General features: G+C 37.6%; 1 protein-coding gene across 11 annotated transcripts in view; it reads left to right on the top strand.

Moving 5' to 3' along the window:
- The window catches only part of N4bp2 (NEDD4 binding protein 2), a 65,513-nt gene that overhangs the window by 20,710 nt on the left and 18,750 nt on the right, over window positions 1-26,053 (top strand). For 9 of the 11 annotated variants that reach the window (XM_048363935.1, XM_048363937.1, XM_048363938.1 and 6 more), the window contains 9 exons: window positions 2,011-3,160; window positions 4,006-4,130; window positions 5,631-5,719; window positions 9,423-9,499; window positions 14,977-15,132; window positions 18,354-20,713; window positions 21,521-21,606; window positions 22,132-22,177; window positions 23,537-23,727. In XM_048363935.1, coding sequence (XP_048219892.1) covers window positions 2,011-3,160; window positions 4,006-4,130; window positions 5,631-5,719; window positions 9,423-9,499; window positions 14,977-15,132; window positions 18,354-20,713; window positions 21,521-21,606; window positions 22,132-22,177; window positions 23,537-23,727 — 4,280 coding nt within the window. Of the gene's footprint in view, window positions 1-481; window positions 574-2,010; window positions 3,161-4,005; window positions 4,131-5,630; window positions 5,720-9,422; window positions 9,500-14,976; window positions 15,133-18,353; window positions 20,714-21,520; window positions 21,607-22,131; window positions 22,178-23,536; window positions 23,728-26,053 lie in introns of all 11 variants that reach the window. The other 2 variants (XM_048363942.1, XM_048363944.1) reach the window with 1 other exon arrangement.

Below are 26,053 nucleotides of genomic sequence, written 5' to 3'. Positions count from 1 at the left end.
CAGCCTTTTCAGCATTGTATAGAATTAAGATTAAAATAAAATTGTACTTTTTCTTAGTTTGTATTTTTTAAAGAAGACTGTTGAACATTTTTATAAATTACTTTTCATTTGTATATTTTTCTGTAAAGTGTTTGTTCTGTTTCTTTTTTGTTTGTTTTCATGTTATAGTTGTAATTTTTTCCCACCAGTCTGCTTAAGGAACTTTTTGTTGTTGGTATGATAACTACCTGTTTATTTTTATCTTTTTTTTTCAGTTCTACTTTATACTGTTTTTCATTATATCCATGTTTAATTTTCAGATTATCTTTTCCAATTTTTCTATTATATCAATTTTTATTTTCATAGAAATACCTTATATTTGTGCTTTCTTTTCTTCCCTTTTTGTCTGTTTTTAGGGCTTCTTGCCTTTGTATTATTGCTAAGATCTCTGGTCTCTCTGCCAGGCTTGCCCCTCCAATCCCTCTTTGTTTTTCTTCTTAAGGGAACATTAATTGGGTGCTTACTAGGTGCCAGTCCTTGTGCACAGCATTTTTTCATGGATTATCTCATTTAATCCCCACAACAACTTATGAGGTAGGTACTTTTATTATCCCCATATTACAAATGAGAAAAACCTAGGCTTAGGGCTGGTAACTAACTTGTTTGAAGTGTCATAGCCAGCAAGTAGGGACTTAAATATTGGTGTTCTGACTCTTCATCAGAGCTGATACTTCCTGTGCTGTGCTATTTCCAGATTTATCTCTTAAGACAAAATGCAAACATTTCAAATACTTAAAATCCCCTTACCATGCTGTGCTGGGGATCAAACTGAGGGCCTCACCCATGCAAAAACAGACACTCTACCACTGAGCTACATCCTTAGCTCGAAATGTGTAAAAATTCCAATAGCTTCCTGTGTTCATGATAACTGGAAGAGCTCAGCACTGGAATTGGATCCCTAGTCATAGCTGTGTCACTTAGTATCTGTATGACTTGGGTCAAGTTACTGTGCTTTTTGAGCTTCATGTTCTTCATCTAATTTACTAGGATGATGTATCACTCATTTTTGTATAAAGCTTCTAGCCCGTATGTGATGACTGGTGCAAGTTTCTCTTCAAGTTCCCTTAGAAAATATAATTACTACTTCTTAGTATGACATGGGAGGGACCCTGCTCCATTTCACCCAGTCTCCTGCTCAGGTTTATCTTCTTCTCTTCCTCACCATGCATAGCACTGTGAGCCTACTCTCTGACACCTGCTTTTTTAATACTCTAAACAGGTTTGTGTTTTCAAACTTGGCTTTTCCTTTTCTCCTGCCTTGTTTTTAATCTTCAAGAGCCAGTTCACATATCACTCTGTGTGGAATATTTCCTTACTGTCCTGTCCACTACTATAGTAGATATTAGGACATTATCAAAAGTGTACTTTATATCATGATGTAATTATCTTCTGTTGTTTTAAAACTCCATTCAAATGCAAAAGCCTCTGAGCATAGTAAAGACTGTCTTATACATTTTTATTCCAATTCATGTGATATATAGTATATGGTCATAACTATTTTTGAATTATGTGAAATTCATAGCATGGAAAATATATGTATTATACTTATGAAGATAATACATACTTAAATATGTAATCCTCAAAAGGACATGGATTAGGTAAGTCATTGCTGAATAAATCAGCTGGCTTTATTTAGGACCATTATATATAACCCTAATACCTACAATTACAGATATTTATACATTTATCCAGTAAATTGGTCCAATAATATTCACTTGATGATGCTTTGTTATTGATTGTCTGAAAGAACAAGGTTGCATGTCTTTATCATTGAAATTTTTCACTAATACAGATTTTGGTATATTAGCGAAGTATTTATTTCTGGGAGACAACTTGAATATGTATTAGTTTCTCTGTGTTCTGTTCAATGCAAAGTATAATTTTTTTTTCCTGGGTTTTATCAAAGTTGAAGCTGGCTTTTTTTCAATATGTTGTATATTTTTTGTTGTTGTTATTATTCTTGTTGTGCAGTTGAAAATGCCATGGATTGTCTGTTAGAGTTATCTGCCACTGACACCAAGAAGGAAGAATCATCTTCACAAAGCTTGGCTGTTCCTGAGACGCAGCCAAGCACGGCTGGCACTGGAACAATGGAGAAGCACCCTCCTGAAGAAGAGAGCGAGGATTCAAAGATGGATTCATTTTTGGACATGCAGCTGACTGAAGACTTGGATTCCTTAATACAAAATGCTTTTGAGAAATTAAATTCTTCTGATGACCAAGCATACTCATTTTTGCCTTTGCAAGATATCCATAGTTCCAATGACCCAAGTAAATTTATAAGTTCAGATTCAAGTAATATGACTCCATCTACACAAAATAAAGATTCAAATAGTGAAAAATTTGAGAATTCTACTTCTACATCAAGTTCAAGTTCATTAACTTCACATTCAGTTTTGAATGAGTCTGAAAGTTTTATAAGGGATAACACATATTCATTGAAAGGTAACCCAGAAGATTCTCTTCTCAGTAGTTCTTTAAAACCAGCAAATGACTTTACTGTGGGGTGTAGCAATTTCAATCAAAGACAGAAAGAGGGTTTAGAATCTGAATGTGTTGATGAGCAGCTCTCTAAACCCTCTGTAGATCTGGAAGTCAATGAGCCTCAGACTCCTTCAACCCTTCCTGTGCAGAACCCAGGGCTTGATTTACCAGGTACTAGTGGGGATCAGAAGTCTACTTCTGTCTCTGATGTTTTTGTACCATCTGAAGGGTTCAATTTCAAGCCTCACAAACATCCTGAACTTCCACCAAAGGGGAAAGATGTGAATTACTGTCCAGTTCTTACTCCTCTCCCTTTATTGCTTCCTCCTCCTCCACCTCCACCAATGTGGAATCCAATGATTCCTGCTTTTGACCTCTTTCAAGGAAAGCATGGCTTTGTAGCTCCTGTTGTGACCACAGCTGCACACTGGAGACCTGTCAACTACACCTTTCCACCCTCTGTTATTCCTCATGCTTCCCCAACTAAGGTCTGGAGAAACCCAGAGGGAACAAGTGCTTATCAGGTCCAAGAGACTCCAGTTTCTCAGGTTGTAAGAAAGAAGACAACATCTTACGTTGGACTGATTCTTGTTCTTCTCAGAGGGCTTCCGGGATCAGGAAAATCTTTTCTGGCAAGGTATGAGGTTTTTGAGTTCTTAAAATGTGTAATGCATGAATTTGAATAACGGGTATGTGTCTGTCCATATAAATTTGGAATTTCATTAACAGTAATGTACCAATGCTAATTTCTTATTTTTGACAAAGATTCCATCGTTATAAGAGGTTAACATCAGAAAGAAATAGGTAAAATATACACAGAAGGTCTGTACTATCTTTGTAACATTTCTCTACCTAAAAACATTCCAAAATATAGTTTAGAAACAATAAAAAACAAACATAAACATACACAATATATAATAATTTAAAGTAAAAATCAAGCCTGGCACCGTTGCCTTACAGAGATGTGTAGTTAGCCCAACGTTTTATATTGATATATACAAAAAAAATGTTTTGCTAAATTTTTGCAGACGTTGTAACTGGCATTCTATCACTTGAGCCACAGCTCACTGATACCTTATTTCCCCAAAAGTTTTTTATTGCTATCTTTCCTCAAAATATCTTTGAGAGACAGAAGAAATTAAAGATAGTTTCAAGGTAGTGAGCTATGAAATGAACAGAAATAGCTTTTTGTAGACTAGAGGTGGGGAGGGGAAGGGGGAGGGAGAACCAGAGTTTTCTTTTTCTTCACTTGATTCACATCCCATCCTCCTTTTTTTTTCGCTTTTAGTTATTTTATTAGACAGGGTCTGTATTTTTGCCTGGTACTAGGACCATGAGACTCTTACCTGTATCTCCCACTACTGGGATACCAGTTTGTTGCTTGAAATGTGGCATTACTAACTGGTTGCTTGGGCAATTCTCTTGATCTCTGTCTGCCTCCTTATGAGTTTTAATAAATATAATTCCCTTTATCACTCACAGGACTTTGCAAGAAGATAATCCAAGTGGAGTCATTCTTAGTACTGATGATTATTTTTATATAAATGGACAGTACCAGTTTGATATAAAATACCTAGGAGAGGCACATGAATGGAACCAGAATCGTGGTAAGAATAAATATTAGATTCGGGGAACAGTAGTATAGAAATAAATTTTACTTATTTATATTTTGAGAGAGATAGAACTTCATGGATTTGTGGTTTCTCTAGTTCTAGGATTATATCATACATATGAAATAACTATAATGTCTAACATTAATTCTACTGTTATATAATAAGAGATAAGTGAGGTCGTTTTTTTCATAAGGCAGTTAGAAAATTAAAATGCCTTCTTAGCTAGGATCTGGTGGTTCATGCCTATAATCCTAGCTTCTAAGGAGGCTGAAATCTGAGGATCACAGTTTGAAACCAGCTTGGATAGTAAAAGTCCATGAGACTGTTTATCTCCAATTAGCCTCCAGAAAACTAAGTGATGCTGTGGCTCAAAGTGCTAGATCATTGCCTTGAGCAAATAATCAAGGACAGCGCCGAGGCCCTCAATTCAGGCCCACACTGCCAAAAATTTTAATCAGTTTTTGCCAGTACTGGGACTGATGTGCTTTCCCTTAGCTTTTTTAAGATTGGTACTCTAACACTTTAGCCTCCCAGCTCTACTTCTAGTTTTTTTTTTGTTTTTTGTTTTTCTGATTAATTGGGGATAGGAGTCTCATAGACTTTCCTGTTGTGGTTTCAAATCTGGATCCTCAGATCTCAGCCTCCTGAGTAAGTAGGATTATAAGCACAAGACAACGGTGCCAGGCTTGATTTTTACTTTAAATTATTATATATTGTGTATGTTTATGTTTGTTTTTTATTGTTTCTAAACTATATTTTGGAATGTTTTTAGGTAGAGAAATGTTACAAAGATAGTACAGACCTTCTGTGTATATTTTACCTATTTCTTTCTGATGTTAACCTCTTATAACGATGGAATCTTTGTCAAAAATAAGAAATTAGCATTGGTACATTACTGTTAATGAAATTCCAAATTTATATGGATTTTCATTTTTCTACTAAAGTACCTCACTGCTCCAGAACTTAATATAGAACACTGTGTTGCTTCTAGAATGACACATTTTTTTTCAGATTATTATAATAACTTTGGTATTTATTTAGTATTTACTATTCAACATTTAACTGTACTTTAAATAGTCATTTCTTCAGAAGTGGTTATTTTCACCAGGCACTGATGGCACATGCCTTTAATCCTAGTTACTCAGGAGGCTGAGATCTGAGGGTCACAGTTTGAAGCAATCTTGGGCAGGAAAGTCTATGAGGTTATTATTTCCAAAAATTAACCATCAAAAAGCCAGTAAAAGAGCTGTGGCTCAAGTGGTAGAGTGCTAGCCTTGAAAAAGCTCAGAAATAGTACCTAGGCCCTGCTCAAGCCATGGGCCCTGAGTTCAAGTCCCAGAACTGGAACACACACAAAGAAAGTGATATTTCACATAGGGAGTAAAACTATCTCATGTCAAATTACAAAAACAAGATAGCACTTAGTGTTATTAAGATATTATCAAGAAAATCCTTATTATTAAAAATGGCCTATTTTCTTTTTTTAATTTATAGCAAAAGAAGCATTTGAGAAGAAAGTATCTCCAATAATAATAGATAATACAAACCTTCAGGCATGGGAAATGAAGCCATATGTTGCTCTGGTTTGTATCAAGGGTTGTCTTAAATTTCTAATAGTGGAATTGGAGTTGTTGGGGGCTGTTGATGATGTGTGAACCTTAAGCATTTGAGAATCTCTGAGTCTTGGTCTGTCTCTGTGTGTTTTCTATTTAGATTGAAATGAGAAAAATAGGATCATTTGTATGATCCTGAATTTTTCCATAAAGCTGAATTTAGTCATTTTTAAATTCTGAGATTCAAATGTTAAATTCTGAGATTGCCTTTGCCTTTTGCTATCTTTCAAGAAAAGGTATGTGTGTGTGTGTGTGTGTGTGTGTGTGTGTGTGTGTGTGCATGCATTTGATTCTACCAAATAAGATTGCTTTTACATGGTAGAACTGAAATTTGGTGGCCTACGTTATTTTTCATATTTATAAGTTCTTAATTGGGGCTGGGAATGTGGCTTAGCAGTAGAGTGCTTGCCTAGCATGCATGAGGCCCTGGGTTTGATTCTTCAGCACCACATAAACAGAAAAAGCCGGAAGCGGCACTAAGGATCAAGTGGTAGAGTGTTAGCCTTGAGCAAAAAGAAGCCAGGGACAGTGCTCAGGCCCTGAGTCCCAAGCCTGCCCCCCCCCCCAAAAAAAAAGTTCTTATTTTTGCTGTGCTGAGAAATTTAGAATTCATAAACTAAACTATCTTCAATTCCTCATATTTATTTCCTCTTAATAACTTATCCCTTTTTCCTTTGCCTGGATTATTGTCACTATTTTTTTCCTCTTTGGGGTATTTTTTTTTTGGTCCAGCAAAAATGCTATTACCTTTGATATAAGAAGTTAGCCATCATTTGTTTATTTTTATTTATTTATTTTTTTTGGCCAGTCCTGGGGCTTGGACTCAGGGCCTGAGCACTGTCCCTGGCTTCTTCCCGCTCAAGGCTAGCACTCCGCCACTTGAGCCACAGCGCCGCTTCTGGCCGTTTTCTGTATATGTGTTGCTGGGGAATCGAACCTAGGGCCTCGTGTATCCGAGGCAGGCACTCTTGCCACTAGGCTATATCCCCAGCCCCCCATCATTTGTTTATTAAAAGCAGAGTTAGGTGTTCTTTTCCTCCCATGGAATCCTGGCTTAATTCTCATAGAATGAAGCACTCTATTTTTATCAGTAGTTAATGGATCAGGTCTCCTACCTTTTTTAAAGATGTGCAGAAACTATTCTTAGTTCCCAGGCTATACAAATGATTTCTAGTGGGACTGTTGTTTTATCAGTGACTCTTAAATGTATAGCATTATATTTGACATAAAATAATTTATATAATTATGGAATGACTTATACAATGTATATATGTTTACGTAATACATATAAGTTGATTAATGAAATTCTTTTTTTTTTTGCCAGTCCTGGAGCTTGGACTCAGGGCCTGAGCACTGTCCCTGGCTTCTTTTTGCTCAAGGCTAGCACTCTGCCACTTGAGCCACAGCGCCACTTCTGGCTGTTTTCTATATATGTGGTGCTGGGGAATTGAACCCAGGCCTCATGTATATGAGGCAAGCACTCTTGCCACTAGGCCATATCCCCAGCCCATGAAATTCTTTTAGCTGAGTATTTTAAAATTATTCCTCCATCATTAATTTTTTTTTTTTTTTTTTTTTTTTGCCAATCCTGGGCCTTGGGCTCAGGGCCTGAGCACTGTCCCTGGCTTCTTTTTTTTGCTCAAGGCTAGCACTCTGCCACTTGAACCACAGTGCCACTTCTGGCCATTTTCTATATATGTGGTGCTGGGGAATCGAACCCAGGGCTTCATGCATATGAGGCGAGCGCTCTACCACTAGGCCATATTCCTAGCCCTATTCCTCCATCATTAACACATGCCTAAAACATAGAGATGCAATTTATGCTTCTATAGTGATTGTTGATACCTTTTGTATGTCTTGAACACACAAAGTGGCCCTTTTTTGGTACCTTCTGTCCTTGTATCTTTTTTTTTTTTTTTTTGTCGGTCATGGTGCTTGAATTTAGGGCCTGGGCACTGTCTTGACCTTGAGCTGTTTTGCCCAAAGCTAGCACTCTACCACTTTGAGTCACAGCTTCACTTCTGGTTTTCTGGTGGTTAATTGGAGATAAAGAATCTCATGGACTTTCCCTGTCCAGGCTGACTTAGAACCGTGATCCTCAGAACTCAGCCTCTAGTGAGTAGCTAGGATTATAGGCGTGAGCTGCCAGCACTGGGCCCTTGTATCATTTTGAAGTTGGTTATTTGCCTTTAGAAGTTTCCCAGTAGTCATTGAGCATGTTGTTTGGTCATTGAGCATGTTTCTCTTTCTTGTTTTTTACATGATAATTGAAAATGTCAAACTTTCCAGTATTGCTTGCTTGCTTGGTTCTTCCTAAATAAAAAGGACTTGCATATCAGAGTGCCAAACTAATTTCTTATGCATGAGAAAGTAGGTATAGGCCGGGTGTGATTCAGTGGTGGAACACTTGGCTAGCACTGCTGGGGATCTAGGTTGCAGGATAAAAATGTAGATACAGCAATTCCTATAGAAAAGGGAGATCACTTCCCCCTTTTTTAGGAAGCAAGATAGTAAGAGATGTCAGGAAGTAGAATAAAGAAGATGTAATCTATTTCTTCATGTTATTTACAAAAAGTAGAAAGCTGACGCTTAATAGGTAGCAGTCAAATATTTTTAGTGACAAATGCCAAAACTTACTTCTTTACTTTAAAAAAATATATTGCTAAAGAAATTATCTCCTGAATCTAAGAAAATAAATAACTTTCATGTTATTTCTATACATGTATGCCATATATTTTTGATCTACTCTTGTTTTTGAAATCATTTTTTTTTTGTTTTTGTCAGTCATGGAGCTTGAACTCAAGGCCTGGGTGCTGTCCCTGAGCTCTTTAGCTCAAGGGTAATGCTCTGCCACTTTAAGCCACAGCGCCATTTCTGGTTTTATGGTGGTTAATTGGAGATGAGTCTCACAGACATTCTTGCCTGGGCTGGCTTTGAACCTTGATCCTCAGATCTCAGCCTCCTGAGTAGCTAGGATTATAGGTGTGAGCCACTGGCATCTAGCTTTTGAAAAATTCTAACAGGTTTCATTGTTCCACTTTCACACATGTGAATGAATATTTACCCTTCATATGTATTTCTCCTCATTCATTCTCTTTCTTAGCCTTCTTCCCTCCCTCTGGTATCCTCACCTTCTATCAGAATCTGTTTTACTTTTTTGTTTATTTGTATTCTTTTGCTATTGCAAGTAGTAACAAACTGTATATCTTAGCAGGCTTATGTATATTTGAGGTGTATATGAGGATTTATCTGTCCTTTTTTGTTCTTCCATTAGTATTTTCAGCATTAAATTTCTGGAACTAAATTGCTGGATCAAAGAGATTGTATGTGTTTATCAGTTTAATACATCCATGAAAGAATCTGTGAGTCATTTTTGAGGTTTTTTGTTTTGTTTTTGGTGCTGGTCCTGGGGCTTAAACTCAGAGTGTGGGCACTGTCTCTGCGCAAGGGTGGTGCTTTACCATTTGAGCCACGCTACTCTTTTTGCTAGTTAGTTGTAGATAAGAATCACCTGGGTTGGCTTTGAACCTAATCCTCAGATCTCAGCCTCCTGAATAGCTAGGATTATAAGTATGAGGTATGGCTTGGTTCTTTCATTTTTAATGCTATGAGTTTAGAAGTAACACAAAGTAACTATTCATAATGTTTGTTTTAATGTCTTTTTCATATTTAGTCTCAGAAGCATAAATATAAGGTCCTTTTCCGGGAACCAGACACATGGTGGAAGTTCAAGCCAAAGGAACTTGCAAGGTAAAACCCAAGCTTGTTTAACATGTTTTTTCATTGTGCTTTCTTTTTTTGTTTGCTTCATGACAATGACGGGAAGTCCATCTAGATTATTTTTACCTATGTAAATGATGAATGAAATAAAGGTAGTTAGAATTCAGCCTTATCACTTAAATTTTATATGATATTTATGCTTCCTGCCAGTTTTGTGAAGTTGGGAGCTTAATGTTTCTAAAATTGAGTAAAAAACATTCCTATTGTTTTATATGGTCAAGTGGTATAGTTTTTTTTTTAAGTTTCTTTTAATAATATGTCCATGTCTGAAAATAGAATATAGACTGTTGGATTTGGTTATAGTGCTGGGAGGACCTGTAACTGTCCAGTGACTTAGAATACTGGAAGGTAGTAAAGGTAGAGATAGAAAAGGCAGCAAGTATGTAGATATTTCACCCTTCCACTTCTCAAGATTAGATACTTTTTTCTTTATTTGATTGCTTGACTTAAATAAAAGAGTTACTCAGCATAGAAATGCAATGTGTTTTTCTTTGCCCTCTGCATTTCCTTAGAAGATAGAGGTAACTTAATTTTGATCAAGCTAGTTTCATCTTATGAATTTTAACTAATTTTAATACTAAGTATATTAGGACTGCCTGACTAGTAGAGTTACAGTGACCAGGGCTACTATGTAATTCCAGGACATATCCATTTCCTCAAAATATATCTGCTAGTAGTTACTTACTCCCAAGTCCTCCTAATTACAGCTAACTACTAATCTGTTTTCTCTCTCAATTGAGTTTCCTATTCTGGACATTGCATATAGTATTTGGCCTTTTATGTCTGGCAACTTTCACCTAAAATAGAATAATGTTTCAAGGCTCATCCATGCTGTGGAATGTCTCTACTTTTTGTTATCTTTTTGATAAATACTGTTTTTTTAATATTTCCTTGAGGAATTTTGCATCAGAATAATAGAGTTACTAGATAGACTTGCATGCATGACATTGGTCTCATAGTTTTAGATTCATAAAATTAATGGGGAAGTATTTTTTCTTTTTTGCTGGCCCTGGGGCTTTACCTCTGGGCCTAGGCACTGTCCTTGAGCTCCTTTTGCTCAAGGTTAGCACTCTACCTCCTGAGCCACAGCTCCACTTCTTGCTTTTTCTGTGATTAACAGAAGATAACAGTCTCATAGACTTTCCTGCTGGGCTGGCTTTGAACCACAATCCTAAGATCTCAGCCTCCTGAGTAGCTAGTACTACAGGTGTGAGCTACAGTGCCCAGCCTATTTTTTCTTTCTTATTTAGATTTCTGAGTATTTGATAAAAACTGACTGCATCTAGTGTTTTAATTGTAACAAAGTTCATTTGGATTTATGTCCCTTTCTTGTTTATTCTTACTGGAAATGAGATTTCTTTTGAATAAGCCTTTTTGAGTAACTCTTGGTTTAGTTGATCTGTCTGTATTGTAAGTTGTAATATGTTTAATTCACTTCTACTTCTCTTTTCTATATTCTTAGCCTTTAATGACATCTATTTGCATTGCTTATTCTGTTTGGGTCATCTTTTAATATGTGTACTTGATGCTATCCATTTTTCTGACCACTACTTTTTCTGATCTCCAAATTTTGATATAGAATGCTTTCTCTTGGCTGTTATTTATTTATTGCTGGTCTTGGGGCTTGAACTCAGGGCCTGGTGCTGTCCCTGAGCTTTTGTGCTCAAGGCTAACACTCTACCACTTGAACTACCGCCCCAGTCCTGGCTCTTTGGTGGTTAAATTTTGGAGATAAAAGTCTCATGAACTTTTCTGCCTGGGCTGACTTTGAACCATAGTCCTCAGATCCCATGGCACCTGGCTTTTATTTTTTAAATTGCATTATGGTTAAATTCATTCTTCTGCTTGGGTTATTTACAGCTATGATTTAAAATTTCTGAGCAGAAAGGTCTTTTAAAAAAATAGACTTTTAACTGAATAGTAGGTTAGATTGTGTTGATACAAATTTTCTTGTATTTTAAAAATCTTTATGGCCTGGTTAATGTTCTATCTTAATAATTATTCCATGTTTGCTTGATAAGAATGTATAGTTTTAGGGGGGTAATATATCCATTAATCATTCTTACTAATTCTGTTGCTCAACATCTACAGCTCTTTTTATTTTTCTGGTCTTGATGCATTAATATTTGGAAGAGGGATAAGTGAGTTGTATATTTAAATAACCTTATTATGCTGTCAGTTTCTCCTTATTCTGCCTATACTCATTTATATATTCTGAGGGTAATTGTTGAAGTTTATAGGCACTAGGATTAAAACTAGAGCCTGGCACATGCTACTTAAGCACTACTCTTGAGCGACATCGCCAGTTCTGTAGAAGGATTTTGATATCACTAATTGAGCCTTTTGTCCTTTCATAATGATTTCTTTTTATCTTTAGCATTAGTTTTTGCTGTGCAATCTAATTTGTTTGATAGTAATAGAACCATATCCATTTCCTTTTGTTAGTATTTGAATGTTATTTCTTTTCCCATACTTTTATTTTCATCCTTTCAGCACTCTTATGTTTAGCTATATCTCTTGCAACCAGTATGGCTGGTTTGGAAAATTCTATTCTATCTTGGTCATTTCATTATTTGTGTAATTTTTCATCTTTCTTACTGTTCTATTTATTTCACCTTTACTGTGGTGGTTCTTTTAGCACAGAAAAGTATGTAGCTTGATTTTTTCTTTTCTACTGCTACGCCTGATCTTGGAACTTGTTTTGTCAAATCTAAATTTTCTTGTTCAATTTTTCCTTCTATTCAGATTTGTGAATTAAATACATCATGTTTATTCTTAGTGGCTACATTATACTTTTTACCTTGTAAATTTAAACTATTTTTTTAGCCTTCTTCCTTAGACTAAAAACATTTTAACTATGGTACTTATACTTCCCTTTCAACTTACATAGTTATTACTCCAGTATCTGAAGAAGTGTTGGTTTTTACTCATGTAATCATTGCTTTGTGCTTCTATTTTCCTTACATCATAGACTTTATCCTGAGAATTTCTACTTGTCTGTTTGTTTACCTCAAAAACCATTTTTTTACAGTGATTCTTAGTCTGTTCATTAAATTCTTTATTTTTAAATTTTAGTTTGAAAAAAGATTTTTTTGCCAGTCCTGGGGCTTGAACTCAGGGCCTGGGTGCTGTCCTTGAGCCTCTTTGTACTTAAGACTAGCGCTCTACCACTTAAGCCACAATGCCACTTCTGGCTTTTTTTTTTCTTTGAGTTTATTGGAGATAAGAGTCTCACCAGCGCTTTTCTGCATGGGCTGACTTTGAACCACCATCTTCAGATCTCAGCCTCCTAAGTAGCTAGGATTACAGGTGTGAGTCACCAGCACCTGGCTTTGAAAAATCTTTTTATTGCCCTCATTCTTTTAAGGTACTTTTGCTGGATATAATCTAGATTGACAAGTTATTTTCAGTTATTAAAGATAACAATTATTGCTTCAATTCCATTACTGTTAAGTCAGCTGTGAATCAAATCATTAGTTTCTTTGTAAATGGTTAGCTTAAATTAAAAAAAGAAAACTTCCAGGCTGTTTTAAAGTATCATCTCTTTGTCTTTGAATAACAATTTTAGTACGGTGTTTCTAATTATAGATTTCTTACTAAAAATATCTTGTTTAGGATTTGTTTGGCTACTGAAATCGGGGGTTAGTGTCTTTCATCAGTTCTGGAAAACTCAGCATTTTACATTAATTTGCTTTTGTCCCACTCTCTTCTCTTCCTGGGACTTGGATTAGGTATATACAGACTTTTTTTGTTCTGGCGTCCGTGTCTATGTTTCTTAACCTCTTTTTTCATATTTTCCATCTCTGCTCCTTCTGTGATCAGAAACCAGACGAGATCGAGGAAAGGTAAATATGAAAGCCAGATTCACCCAAGAGGCAAACACTAATATTAGTTCTGGGATTCAGACACAAAGTCTTGAATCCACCTGAAGTTAAAAAGTTGCAACTGAGTTATTTTATTAAGACAGAGGTGTGGATGGATTAAGCATCCCTAGCTGACCTGCTAACAGATGTAAATCCAGATGCTGTATAAATGAAAACACCCTTAATTTAAGGCCTGAGGATACCCATGTGTAATGTTTTAGCTAAATATAAGCCCATTAATAAATCACACAAATAAGCCATCATGAATGAAAGCACAAATAATAAACTTCCTATTTGCATGTCCACAGACATCATATGCTAGGAATTTGTTCTTTTTTGTTGTTAGTTTGCACTTACAATGTAATGAAATCCTTTTTAAAATTTACTTGGGATCTAGCTTTATTTTAACAAGAAGGCACTTTGAGACATCTAGTCTGTCATAGTAGTTTAAATAGAACCCTTTGTAGTGGGATGTTTATTACTAGCTAAATTAATGTCTTGAAATGAGAGTCATGTTCCTAGGGGATTTTTTTTTTTAAACAGTGCTTGAGAACATCTTCTCAAAGTTGTTGGAACCTGCCTTTTCCCAAGTTGATAAGGATTATATGGGATGATTAAAGAAATAGTAAATTAAGAAATCATAGCTAGCTGGGCGCCCATGGCTCACGCCTTTAACCTTAGCTACTCAGGAGGCTGCGATCTCAGGATTGTGGTTTGAAGCCAGCCCAGGCAGAAAAGTCCCTGTGAGACTCATCTCCAATTAACCATTCAATAACCAAAAGTGGAGCTGTTGCTCAAAGTGGTAGAGCACTAGCCTTGAGCAGAAGAGCTCAGGGACAGTGCCTAGGTCCTGAGTTCAAGCCCCATGACCAACAAAATAGAAAAGAAAAAAGAAATCATGACTAAAATGAAAAACCATAAAATTATATATTCGAAACATGTTATATATGTATATGTACATACACATATATATATATGTAATATCATATCTTAGTAAACCCATTTTTGTATTCATTTTGGGGCACAGAGTTTTGGACAGAGTCTCACACTGTAGCTCAGGCTAGCTTTGAACTTGCCATGCTACTGCCTCAGCCTCCTGGGTCCTGGGATTATTGATGTGTGCCTTCATGTTTGGCTCCTATTATGGTATATATTATATTAGAAATCGCAGCCACGTGCTGGTGGCTCATGCCTATAATCCTGGCTACTCAGGGGCCTGAGATGTAAGGATTGTGGTTTAAAGCTATCCTGGGCAGCAAAGTCTGTGAGACTCTTAGCTCCAGTTAACCACCAAAAAAGCTAGAAGTGGAGCAGTGGCTCAAGTGGTAGAGCACCAACCTTGAGTGAAAAAGTAAAAGGTCAGAGTTTATGTTCCACTATTAGCACACACATTCACAAAAATGTATGATTAAGGGGGTTGGGGATAAAATGCTCAGTGCTGGAGTGCTTGCCTTGCATGCGCAAAGCCCTGAGTTCAGTCCCCAGCACTGAAAAATATGAAAAGAAGTGTACTATTTTTCTATTCTTTTTTTGAAACTTAATTATCAGTATTTCTTATGTGCTCTTCTTCCCTGGAATTTTCAGGCGTAATATTCATGGAGTAAGCAAAGAAAAAATCACAAGAATGTTGGAACACTATCAGCGCTTTGTTTCAGTGCCCATAATCATGAGTTCTTCAGTTCCAGAGAAGACTGAACGGATTGAATTGTGTGCATATGCTTGTGAAGATGGAAGCGCCAGGTTGGTTAAAGTGTCTTATTTATACAAATTTAATTTGAAACACGTTATTTTTTCTTTTTCCAATCCTGGGGCTTGGACTCAGGGCCTGAGTTCTGTCCATAGCTTCTTTTTGCTCAAAGCTAACACTCTACCACTTGAGCCACAGCGCCACTTCTGGCTTTTTCTGTGTATGTGGTGCTGAGGAACTGAACCCAGGGCTTCATGTATACTTGGCAAGCAGTCTACCTCTAGGCCATATTCCTAGCCCCCACAGTATACTTTTACTGAGTAAAATAAATCGAGAGCCCTTTGGAAGTATGCAGTCCAGAAACTACTTGGCAGCTTCCTGTCACAAAATTCCTCAGAAGTTCTGCCACTTCCCAGTTGTGCCATCTAGGGGACTAGGACTTGGAGGCATGAGTTAATGAAGAGCCTTACCTAAACACAGCAGTACTGATTTTTTTTTTTTTTTTTTTGCCAGTCCTGGGGCTTGGACTCCGGGCCTGAGCACTGTCCCTGGCTTCTCTTTGCTCAAGGCTAGCACTCTGCCACTTGGGCCACAGCACCACTTCTGGCCATTTTCTGTATATGTGGTGCTGGGGAATCAAACTCAGGGCTTCATGTATGGGAGGCGAGCACTCTTGCCACTAGGCCATATTCCCAGCCCCCAGCAGTACTGATCTATAAGTAGTTAGAACACACAACATTGAAGAAGTGTGTAAAGAAGTACCTTTGTATAGAGTTCTGGATTGCCTGTTTAGTAGTATGGCAAGGCATAGGGAGGCTATGTAATGGAGTTGGGTGTAGGGTGTGAAAATTCACAAATGCCTTTTGGAAAGGCAGAGTTGAAAAGTGGTTAAGACCATGGACTCAAGGCATATTTTTGTTTTCCTCCCCTTCCTCCTCCTCTTTTTCTTCTTCCTCTTTTATTTTGTTTTTGTTTGGTGTTGATCCTGGGGCTTCAACTCAGGGTGTGTGCGCTGTACCTGAGCTTCTGTTCCTCAACTCTATTGCTTTTACTTTGAGCCACAGTGTGTGTTACTTCTGGCTTTTTTCTGTGGTTAAAAGAGCCCCACAGACTTTCCTGCCTGGCCTGGCTTTGAACTGTGACCTCAGATCTCAGCCTCCTGTGTAGTTAGGAATACAGGTGTGAGCCACTTGTATCTGGCTCACATTTATGTTTTCTGAATTCAAATCACAGAGTTTATAATCTTTGATAATTCCAGAATCTCTGTATAATTCAGTTTCTCATACCAGAATGGCAGTAATAACACACTGCGTATAAGGATCTTACAAAGAATATAAATTAACACTTCAAAGGATCTAGAATAACGTGGGCACATTGGAAGCTTAATGCTAGGTGTGTGTTGTTTAGAAAGATTTCATGGGAGCTGGGTGCCAGTAGCTCATACCTATAATCCTAGATGCTCAGGAGGCTGAGATCTAAGGATCACAGTTCGAAGCCAGTCTGAGCAGAAAAGTCCCTGTGAGACTTTTATCTCCAATTTACCACTTAAAAACCATAGCTAGTGGGGCTGGGAATATGGCCTAGTGGCAAGAGTGCTTGCCTCCCATACGTGAAGCCCTGGGTTCGAATCCCCAGCACCACATATATAGAAAATGGCCAGAAGTGGTGCTGTGGCCCAAGTGGCAGAGTGCCAGCCTTAAGCAAAAAGAAGCCAGGGACAGTGCTCAGGCCCTGAGTCCAAGCCCCAGGGCTGGCAAAAACAAAACAAACAAAAAAAAGCATAGCATTGTGGCTCAAGTTGCAGAGTACTAACCTTGAGCACAAAGACGCTCAGGGACAGTGCCCGGGCCCTGAGTTTAAGCCCCACAACTGACAAAAAAAAAAGCAAGCAAGGTTTCATGGGACTTGGGACTTTGACAGTTCCTGGAATAAAGAAGGAAAGGAAGATAAACTGACAATCTGAATAAGGAAAAACTGCTAGGCTAAAGTGCTCTGAATTTGAAAGTAACACCCAAGGTGGTTTAAAACCATTTCTTCAAATAACATATTAAAGGAGATCCTCTCTTTCGTTCTCTAATTTTTCTAAAGCATGCCAATTCAATTGGATTCAGTAGGATTTTTGTGACTATAATTGAAGCCCCTCTGTAAGAAATGACAGATACAAGAAAGACCTAGTCTTTTTTTTTTTTTTTTTTTTTTTTTTTGCCAGTCCTGGGCCTTGGACTCAGGGCCTGAGCACTGTCCCTGGCTTCTTTTTGCTCAAGGCTAGCACTCTGCCACTTGAGCCACAGCGCCACTTCTGGCAGTTTTCTGTATATGTGGTGCTGGGGAATTGAGCCCAGGGCTTCATGTATTAGAGGCAAGCACTCTTGCCACTAGGCCATATCCCCAGCTCAAGACCTAGTCTTAATTTCAGTAAATATTAAAGAAACCAGGAAGGCAGAGTCTTCAACTTTAATATTTAATGCATAATGAATGAGCACCTTAACTGAAAAATCTCCTGGTTACTGTTCAAAAACAGTTTGCTTTGTGTATGCCAAACATCATGCTAGGTGTTGAATTACGACAATGGGATGTTTATAGTTTCTTAGGGAAAGATGGAGATTAGTTTCTGTCCTTTCTTTTTTTTTCCCCCCAGTATTATTGGGGATTGAATTCAGGATCTTACACATGCTAGACAAATGCTCTACCACTGTGCTTGGCCACTGAGCTATATTTCCAGCCCAGCTTTTATGATCAAAAAGTGGTTTTTATTTTAAATAAGATTTCTTTATGAAGCCCAGTCTAGCCTCAAACTTGCTATGTAGCCTAAACTAGCTTGGAATTCACAAACCTCTCTCCTAGATTACAGGTATGTAATCTATTATACTGGTTCTGCCTTTTATAATTTTATTGTTATTTAGAAAGTTTTAGAACAAGCTAGGCACTGGTAGCTCATGCTTGTAATCCTAGCTACTCAGGAGGCTGAGATTTGAGGACCACGGTTCAAAGCCAGCCCAGGCAGGAAAGTCTGTGAGATTCGTTATTTCCAATTAACCACCAGAAAGCTAGAAGTGGCACTGTGGCCCAAATAGTAGAGCGCTAGCCTTGAGCTGAGGAGCTCAGGGATAGTGCCCAGGCCCAGAGTTCAAGCCCCATGACTGACAAAAAACAGGAAAAAAAAAGAAAAAAAATTAGAACAATTGCTATCTTGCAGTTGAGTGCTGCTTCTTTAAACATAATATTAATGAAAATAATAAAAGACTTCCTTATAACTTTTAAAAACATCTTACAGCCCAAGAGACAATGAAGATGTTACCTCTGAAAAAGAAGAAAATGTTTTATCCTCATCTTTGAAACACTTAGAATTAACTGTAGAGGATAATCTTGAAGTGGCCAAAGAAAATGTGTTACCTGAGAATATTACATATCTCCCTAATGCAGATGTAAACAAAGGCAGAAAAGAAATAAGTGGTATGAATCATATCACTCAGACTGCTTTCATCCAGGAAGCCTCACATATGTATTTTCCTAACTCTGAAAGCAAAATTCAAGCAACAGACAAAAGTGAAGAAGAACAAGTAGAACTGAAATCTGAAAAAGCTAAAACTGATGCACATAGTCCTCTAGATAGAGTATCACTGAGTATTTGCTGTGGGGAAAATAGTCAAGAAGACACTGATTTTGCAAATACTGTACCTGTTCAAAATGAAAAACCTTCACCTAGTGAGATATTAGAAGAAAGAACAACAGTAAAGAAAAAACCCAATGGGAAACAAAAAAACAAACCAGCTTCGGAAAAGCTTCCAAAACATGAGCTATCAAATTTTGTTGGTGACTGGCCTATTGATAAGACAATTGGTCAGAGGACAAAAAGGAATCGGAAAACTGAAAAAGCCTCATCTATACAGACTGACAAAAAGTATAATCGCCCTCAGTCACACAGAGTATTAGATACCAATGTGTGTATGAATGCAGATCATATCCAACAAGGATCTCCACAGGAAATTGTAGAGGACAGCAGGAAGTCCCAGTGTGATGATCCCTCAGAATTTCTCAATAGCTGTCAATATGATTCTTACACAAATACTGAAAACAACTCATTTGGTATTGTGAGCGACTGGCCTTCATCTGTTTCTTTAGCTCAAAGAGAGCCCAGATCAAGAATATCAAAGGCTGGTTTAAGTGAACCTATCCTAGAATTTGGAACTAATGACAATATGAATGAAATATCCTTATACAGAACACGTGAGGCTTGTTGGGAAACAAGCCCTGAAGAACTGAAAACATTGGGTAGTCCTGCTCTACAAAGTTCTGAAATGCTACCCAGTGAAGTGGCCCATGACAATCAATCTTGTCTAAGTAAAAAGATCCAGGGGCAGCACACACTGCCTCTTACTTTTACCAGTGCCGCAGCAACTATTCCTAGAGCAGTAGGACCACAGACTTCAGCTGAATTTCTAGGGGCAATGCCTAAAAGAGTCCCTGGAATAGAAGTAGGCGTGTCTACTCAGACTGAACCACATGATTTTGCTCTCTTGTGGAAAATAGAGAAGAATAAAGTCAGTGTTTCAGATTCGGTCCGAGTATTAGCAGGAAGATTAGATGGCTTTAAACCAAAAACTTTCAATATTAACACAAAATCAAATGTTCAAGAAGCAATTCCCTATAGGGTAATGTATGATAAAAGTACATTCGTTGAAGAAAGTGAGCTTACCAGTGCTGATGAATCTGAAAATCTGAATATTCTTTGTAAACTATTTGGCTCTGTTTCATTAGAAGCCCTGAAAGACTTGTATGAGAGGTGTAATAAAGATATTATTTGGGCCACCAGCCTTTTGTTGGATTCTGAAACGAAATTATGTGAGGATACCGAATCTGAGAATTTCCAAAAATCATATGAAGAATCACAAGTTGGGCCTTTTTCTCTGGGTTTGAATTTGAAGGAGATTATTAGCCAAAGAGGAACTTTAGAAGACTCTAATTCTTCTGTGCCAGAGTTTAGTCCAGTAATTGGTATCCCTAAACCTAACCCCCAGACCACCTGTGATGCAGAAAATGGAAACTCAGAGCCAGCAGGAGCTATAACTCCTGAGAACTCTGGCTTCCTAGCAAGCATATTTCCTAATGCTGTAGATAGGAAGAGAAGTAATGGGGTGCTTCCTAATAGTCAGGCAGGACTTCCAGGTTTATATAGCTTTAAGCAGTCTCTTCCAGCCACTCCAAAGTCCACTGCCCCTAAAGATATGAATGAAATCCAGAATAATACAGTGGCCACGGGGTCTGGAGACAGTATGTATTCTTTAAACTTGGCAGATATCGTAAACTCTATAACAGGTACAACTGATCTTGAATTAAATGATGAAGTTTATGTTACTGACTCTTTGGAAATGAAGAAAAATGAAAATCTTCCAAAAGATTGTGTCAAATTTGCAAGCACAGAGGAAGTTTTGAATGAAGATGAGCAGGAAATGGAGAAAGTTTTAGTGGCAGGAACTATGACAGCTGGAGTTAGTGACGAAAACAAAAGTGACATATTGAATCCCATGCCAGTGACAGCCAAATCTTTGACCATTGACTGTTTGGAATTGGCTTTACCCCCTGAACTGGCTTTTCAACTCAATGAACTATTTGGCCCAGTTGGTATTGATTCAGGTAAGGAAAAAGTAAATTACCTATATGTTTGTTTTTTGGTTGAATAGAACACAGAGGTTTCTGTTTCAATAACATTTCATACATTAATTGAAACGTAATAGTGTTGGGGGATTTCACAAAAAATATTTTTAGAGGATTTTTTTTTTGTGCCTGTCCTTGGGCTTGAACTCAGGATCTGGCCTGACTTTTGTGCTCTACCAGTTGAACCACAGATTCACTTCTAGTTTTTTTGGGGTGGTTAATTGGAGATAAGACTCTCATGGACTTTCTTGCCTGGGCTTTGAGCCGTGGTCCTCAGATCTCAACCTCCTGATTAGCTAGGATCACAGGCGTGAGCCACCAGTACCTGGCAGAGGATTTTAAAAGTAATTTGAAGAAATATTTTATATAGAGACTTGTATCCATCTTGTATATACTGATTTTTTTATTTGCCTCATTTTTACTTGCACATATAATCTTTTAGTCCTCTGATACATGTCAGGCAGATATATGTAAGGGAAGAATTAACTTTTCAGAATATGCTTTCTGAAAAATCTTAATCAATGAAAATGAATCTATGAAATGTATTGAGACTAAGGGTAATGAATAACTTCAATAGATTTATTATGAAATTTTGTATATTATACCAAGAAGTATGATAACAATGGAATATAATACAGAAATAGTCCAAGAGGTTTAGTAATTAGAAATGTAAGCTAGTAATTAATAACACAGACTACTTTTATATGTATGCTAGTTGACTATATTTTCTGTAAAAGTATAATGAGTAATGATTATCTTTTCTTTTCTTTTTCTCCCCTTCACAAGGGTCTCTAACAGTTGAGGATTGTGTGGTTCATATAGATCTCAATCTGGCTAAAGTGATTCATGAGAAATGGAAAGAATCTGTAATGGTTGGTAGGCTTCTTTATATGAAGAGCCCCTTTGCTTTGTCACCTTTATTTGTAGTAAAATCCACCAGGTCATTATGAAAGAGTTCTGAGTTTTGACTTGAGAGTGAATGCTCATTTACCAATTCTCACAGATTATCAGTTGTTTTTCTCTTTTCAGTATTTGAGATAGTTCTAGATAGTTCAAGTTATATAATTAGTCATGAATCTCAATGTGATGATATATTTGATTTTTAAGGAAAAAGTAGTAAGTTTTTTATTCTCCAAAAGACTGTAATACTGATTAAATTTCAAATAAATTTAAAAAAATCCAGCACAAGAGCTCTATAAGTAGAAAAATACACAAATATAAATGTAGCACTGCTTTATAACTTCATTTATCTAATTTTACTGTTTTACTTAGATTTAGTAAGACTAGCTTATATTTATACAAAAAGAAACAATAATGTACAGTAAAACAGTGCATCCTTGTAACCTGTTTACCGTCATCCCCTCCTTTGCCATCTCCTGCTTTACATATTTGTTTAGGAGCGACAAAGACAAGAGGAGGTATCTTGTGGCAAGTTTGTGCAAGGTAAAGCATATCTTTTTACTAGTAACATAATGTCTTGATGTCAGAACTTAGTGTGTCCGTGTGTGTGTGTGTGTGTGTGTGTGTGTGTTTGTTCAGGCCTTATGTTCTTGCTCAGCTTTTTTTAATTCATGATTGAAACTTTCCACTGGAACCACACCTTTAGGGTGTGTGTGTGTGTGTGTGTGTGTGTGTACACGTGTGTGTACGTGTGTGTGTACTGGGGCTTGAACTCAGGGCCTTGCACTCTTGCTAGGCTTTCCACTCAAGGCTGATACTGCTTGAACCACACCTCCACTTCCAGGTTTTGCTGGTTAATTGGTGATAATATTCTTTTGGGTTTGTCTTCCCTGACTGACTTTGAAGCTCAATCCTCAGATTGAGGCTTCCTGATTACAGGTGTAAGCCATAGGTTTATGGACTACAGGATTACAAGGGTAAGCCACTGGCTTAATTCCTTATTTTAAATGTCACTTACTCAGTATTTGTGTGCCTCCAGTGAGTAATAGATTTACTAAAATACTGGCCTCGTTAGTCTTTGGAATAGCCAGACAGAGCAGACAAAGGAGAGCAGAAGGGTACTAATGGCTTGTTTCCACTGGCTATAACTTCTCTGTCTACCAGTGTCCTAAATACATGATGCCATTTTTTTTTTTTTTTGGCCAGTCCTGGGCCTTGGACTCAGGGCCTGAGCACTGTCCCTGGCTTCTTCCTGCTCAAGGCTAGCACTCTGCCACTTGAGCCACAGCGCCGCTTCTGGCCGTTTTCTGTATATGTGGTGCTGGGGAATCGAACCTAGGGCCTCATGTATCCGAGGCAGGCACCCTTGCCACTAGGCTATATCCCCAGCCCTAAATACATGATGCCATTTTTATATCTATTTGATATAAAAAATAGGAAGCTTTCAGTTGATTTATACTTATATCTATATCATTGCTTATTTGAAATACTGGCTATATTTATACATCATTTCTTTTTTTTTTTTTTTTTTGCCAGTCCTGGGCCTTGGACTCAGGGCCTGAGCACTGTCCCTGGCTTCTTTTTGCTCAAGGCTAGCACTCTGCCACTTGAGCCACAGCGCCACTTCTGGCCATTTTCTGTATATGTGGTGCTGGGGAATTGAACCCAGGGCTTCATGTATACAAGGCAAGCACTCTTTGCCACTAGGCCATATCCCCAGCCCCTATACATCATTTCTTGTGTACAGTTATGTAAGTGTATTGAAATTTCAGAGTTGCATTTGCAAATGGAAGTTAAAAAGTTGTATTTCTTTTACCTCTGTACAGTAGATGTAACAGTGAATAATGTTTAATTTGTACATTAATTAATGATGATGTGACAATGTTTATATTGCTCTTGTAGATCCTGCTGTGGTTGGACATACTGAAAGTCCTGAACAAAAATCATCTCAGAGAACTGGAAAAAAATTACTGAAAACTTTAGCAGTCCCTGAAACGCTACCCTTACTGGATCATTGGAATACTCAAACTAAAAAAGTCTCACTCCGAGAAATAATGTCAGAAGAAATCGCTTTACAAGAAAAGCATGATTTGGTATGAGTTACTAAGATAATTAAACTCTTGTCTCTGACTCTAGCTGATTGTGTGTTGTTTACTTGGTGATTTTTATTACTTCTTTGTTTTCTAGTCTGGACTTCAGATTTAAACTGGTTGAAGTTAATGTCAACACTGAAAAATGTTTTTAATATCTGAAGCTGGGGATTTTGCTTCTAGGTTTCATTTTGCAATTAATCTGCAAAATTCTTTACTTTTTACATTTACCTTTAATTTTTTACTTCTAGAAAAAAATGAAAGGATCTTTATTTAACTATAATTTCGTACATAAGTTACTGCTAAGTATCTATTTTGTTATAAGTATATACCCATCTCTGAAGCAATTTTTGGAGAAAATTTCAGAAATTTAAGAATTTGAATTTAAAAGGAAATAGTCTTTCTTTTCTTTTTTAATTTTTTGTCTTTTCTTGTTTGGTACTGGGGATTGAACCCAGGACGTTGCACTTGCTAGGCAAGCGCTTTGCCACTGAGCTACATCCCAGCCCATAGTCTTCCTTTTTTAACTTTCCAATTAAAGTTCAAATAGAAACCTTACTTTGAGCTTTATTTACTTTTCTTTCTTTTTTATTTTTTATTCGTCATCGGGCTTGAATTCAGGGCCTGGATACTGGTCCTGAGTTCTTTTTTGCTCAAGGCTATTGCTCTACCACTTTGAACCACTGTGCCACTTCTGGTTTTCTGGTGGTTAGTTGGAGAAAAGAGTCTCATGGACTTCCTGCCCCAGTTGGCTTTAAACCACGATCCTCAGATCGTAGCCTCCTGAGTAGCTAGGGTTATAGGCATGAGCCTGGCTTACTTTTGTTTCTTATTTCAACATATAATTATTTTAAGCCATAAGTGAATTTGATTTATTTTCCATTTCTTTGTAAACCTTTTTTTTCTTGTTTTCTTTTAAATTCTGACAGAATTAAAGGAATCAAATTAAATCAAAACAGACTAGGTTCCCATGGCTCATGCTTGGGCTTGGAACTATAATCCTCAAACCTCAGCCTCCTGAGTAGCTAGGATTACAGGCGTGAGCCACCCATGCCAGGCATGGCAGCCATCTTTTGTTTTTTTTTTTTTTTTTTTTTTTTTTGCCAGTCCTGGGCCTTGGACTCAGGGCCTGAGCACTGTCCCTGGCTTCTTCCTGCTCAAGGCTAGCACTCTGCCGCTTGAGCCACAGCGCTGGTTCTGGCCGTTTTCTGTATATGTGGTGCTGGGGAATCGAACCTAGGGCCTCGTGTATCCGAGGCAGGCACTCTTGCCACTAGGCCATATCCCCAGCCCCGTGGCAGCCATCTTTTGCTTCTTATTGAGGCCAAGCTAACCCTAACCTAAGCCTTGGATTCTAACAGACACAGGTTTATATTCTCCTTAAGCTTGTGGGAAGAACCAAAGTCATGTTTTATGGACTCCAGCAACATTTCTTTGTGTTCTCTTATCACTAGAGCTCAGATTGGTTCAGAAAATGGTACAGTGGATATGATCTCCACCAGTGAGCTTGAGTGCAACACCTCACCATACTTCTATAGGCCATGTTGTCTAGCTACGTGATCTGGGCTCTGAAGTGCAGCCTCAGGGACCTTGTGTAAGGCAGACTGGGGAGGCTGTGCTTTTGCTGGGAGCCCAGACCCCACAGCTCTGGGGAGAGCTTCCTACCAGTACTGCATGCCATCTGGCACAACTGTGCCTGCCACCCTCAGATTCCTCAGGGTGCTGGAAAGAAAATTACTTGATGTTTTCTCTTCAGTCTTTGTACTCAATGGAAAAATACACCTTGTATATCTTTTTAAGCAAATAATATGAAACAAACTTACATATAGTGCGTGAGTAGTATAATTAATTGCAAAATTATAAGGTCATGCTGGTCCTGAGCCTTGAACTCAGAGCCTAGGCGCTCTCCCTGAGCTTTTCTTGTTCAAGGCTAGTGCTCTACCACTTGAGCCACAGCTCTACTTTCAGTTTTTTGCTGGTTTACTGGAGATAAGAATGTCACAGATTTCCTGTCTGGGATGGCTTCGACCCTCAGATCTCAGCCTTCTGAGTATCTATGGTTACATGTGTGAGCCCTGGCACATGACTGTTTAGCCTGCTAAGTTCTAGGATTACAAATTTGCGTCACCATTCCTAACTGGTGTGGAGGTTTTCAAGAACGATTGTGAAAAAGAAGAATTCTGACAGTTATTTTAGACTAAATTTATCTGTGAAGAAACTCATAAAATAATTGACACATTGAATTAAAACTTCTTTGTACAATTAAGAAAATTTAAAACAACTTAAAAAACGATGCATTCTAAGATTTCCTATCCACCTGAATTTGCAC

The sequence above is a fragment of the Perognathus longimembris genome, chromosome 16, assembly GCF_023159225.1.
Source record: "Perognathus longimembris pacificus isolate PPM17 chromosome 16, ASM2315922v1, whole genome shotgun sequence".
Taxonomy (NCBI): Eukaryota; Metazoa; Chordata; class Mammalia; order Rodentia; family Heteromyidae; genus Perognathus; species Perognathus longimembris.
This window is presented reverse-complemented; position numbering and strand designations above follow the sequence as displayed.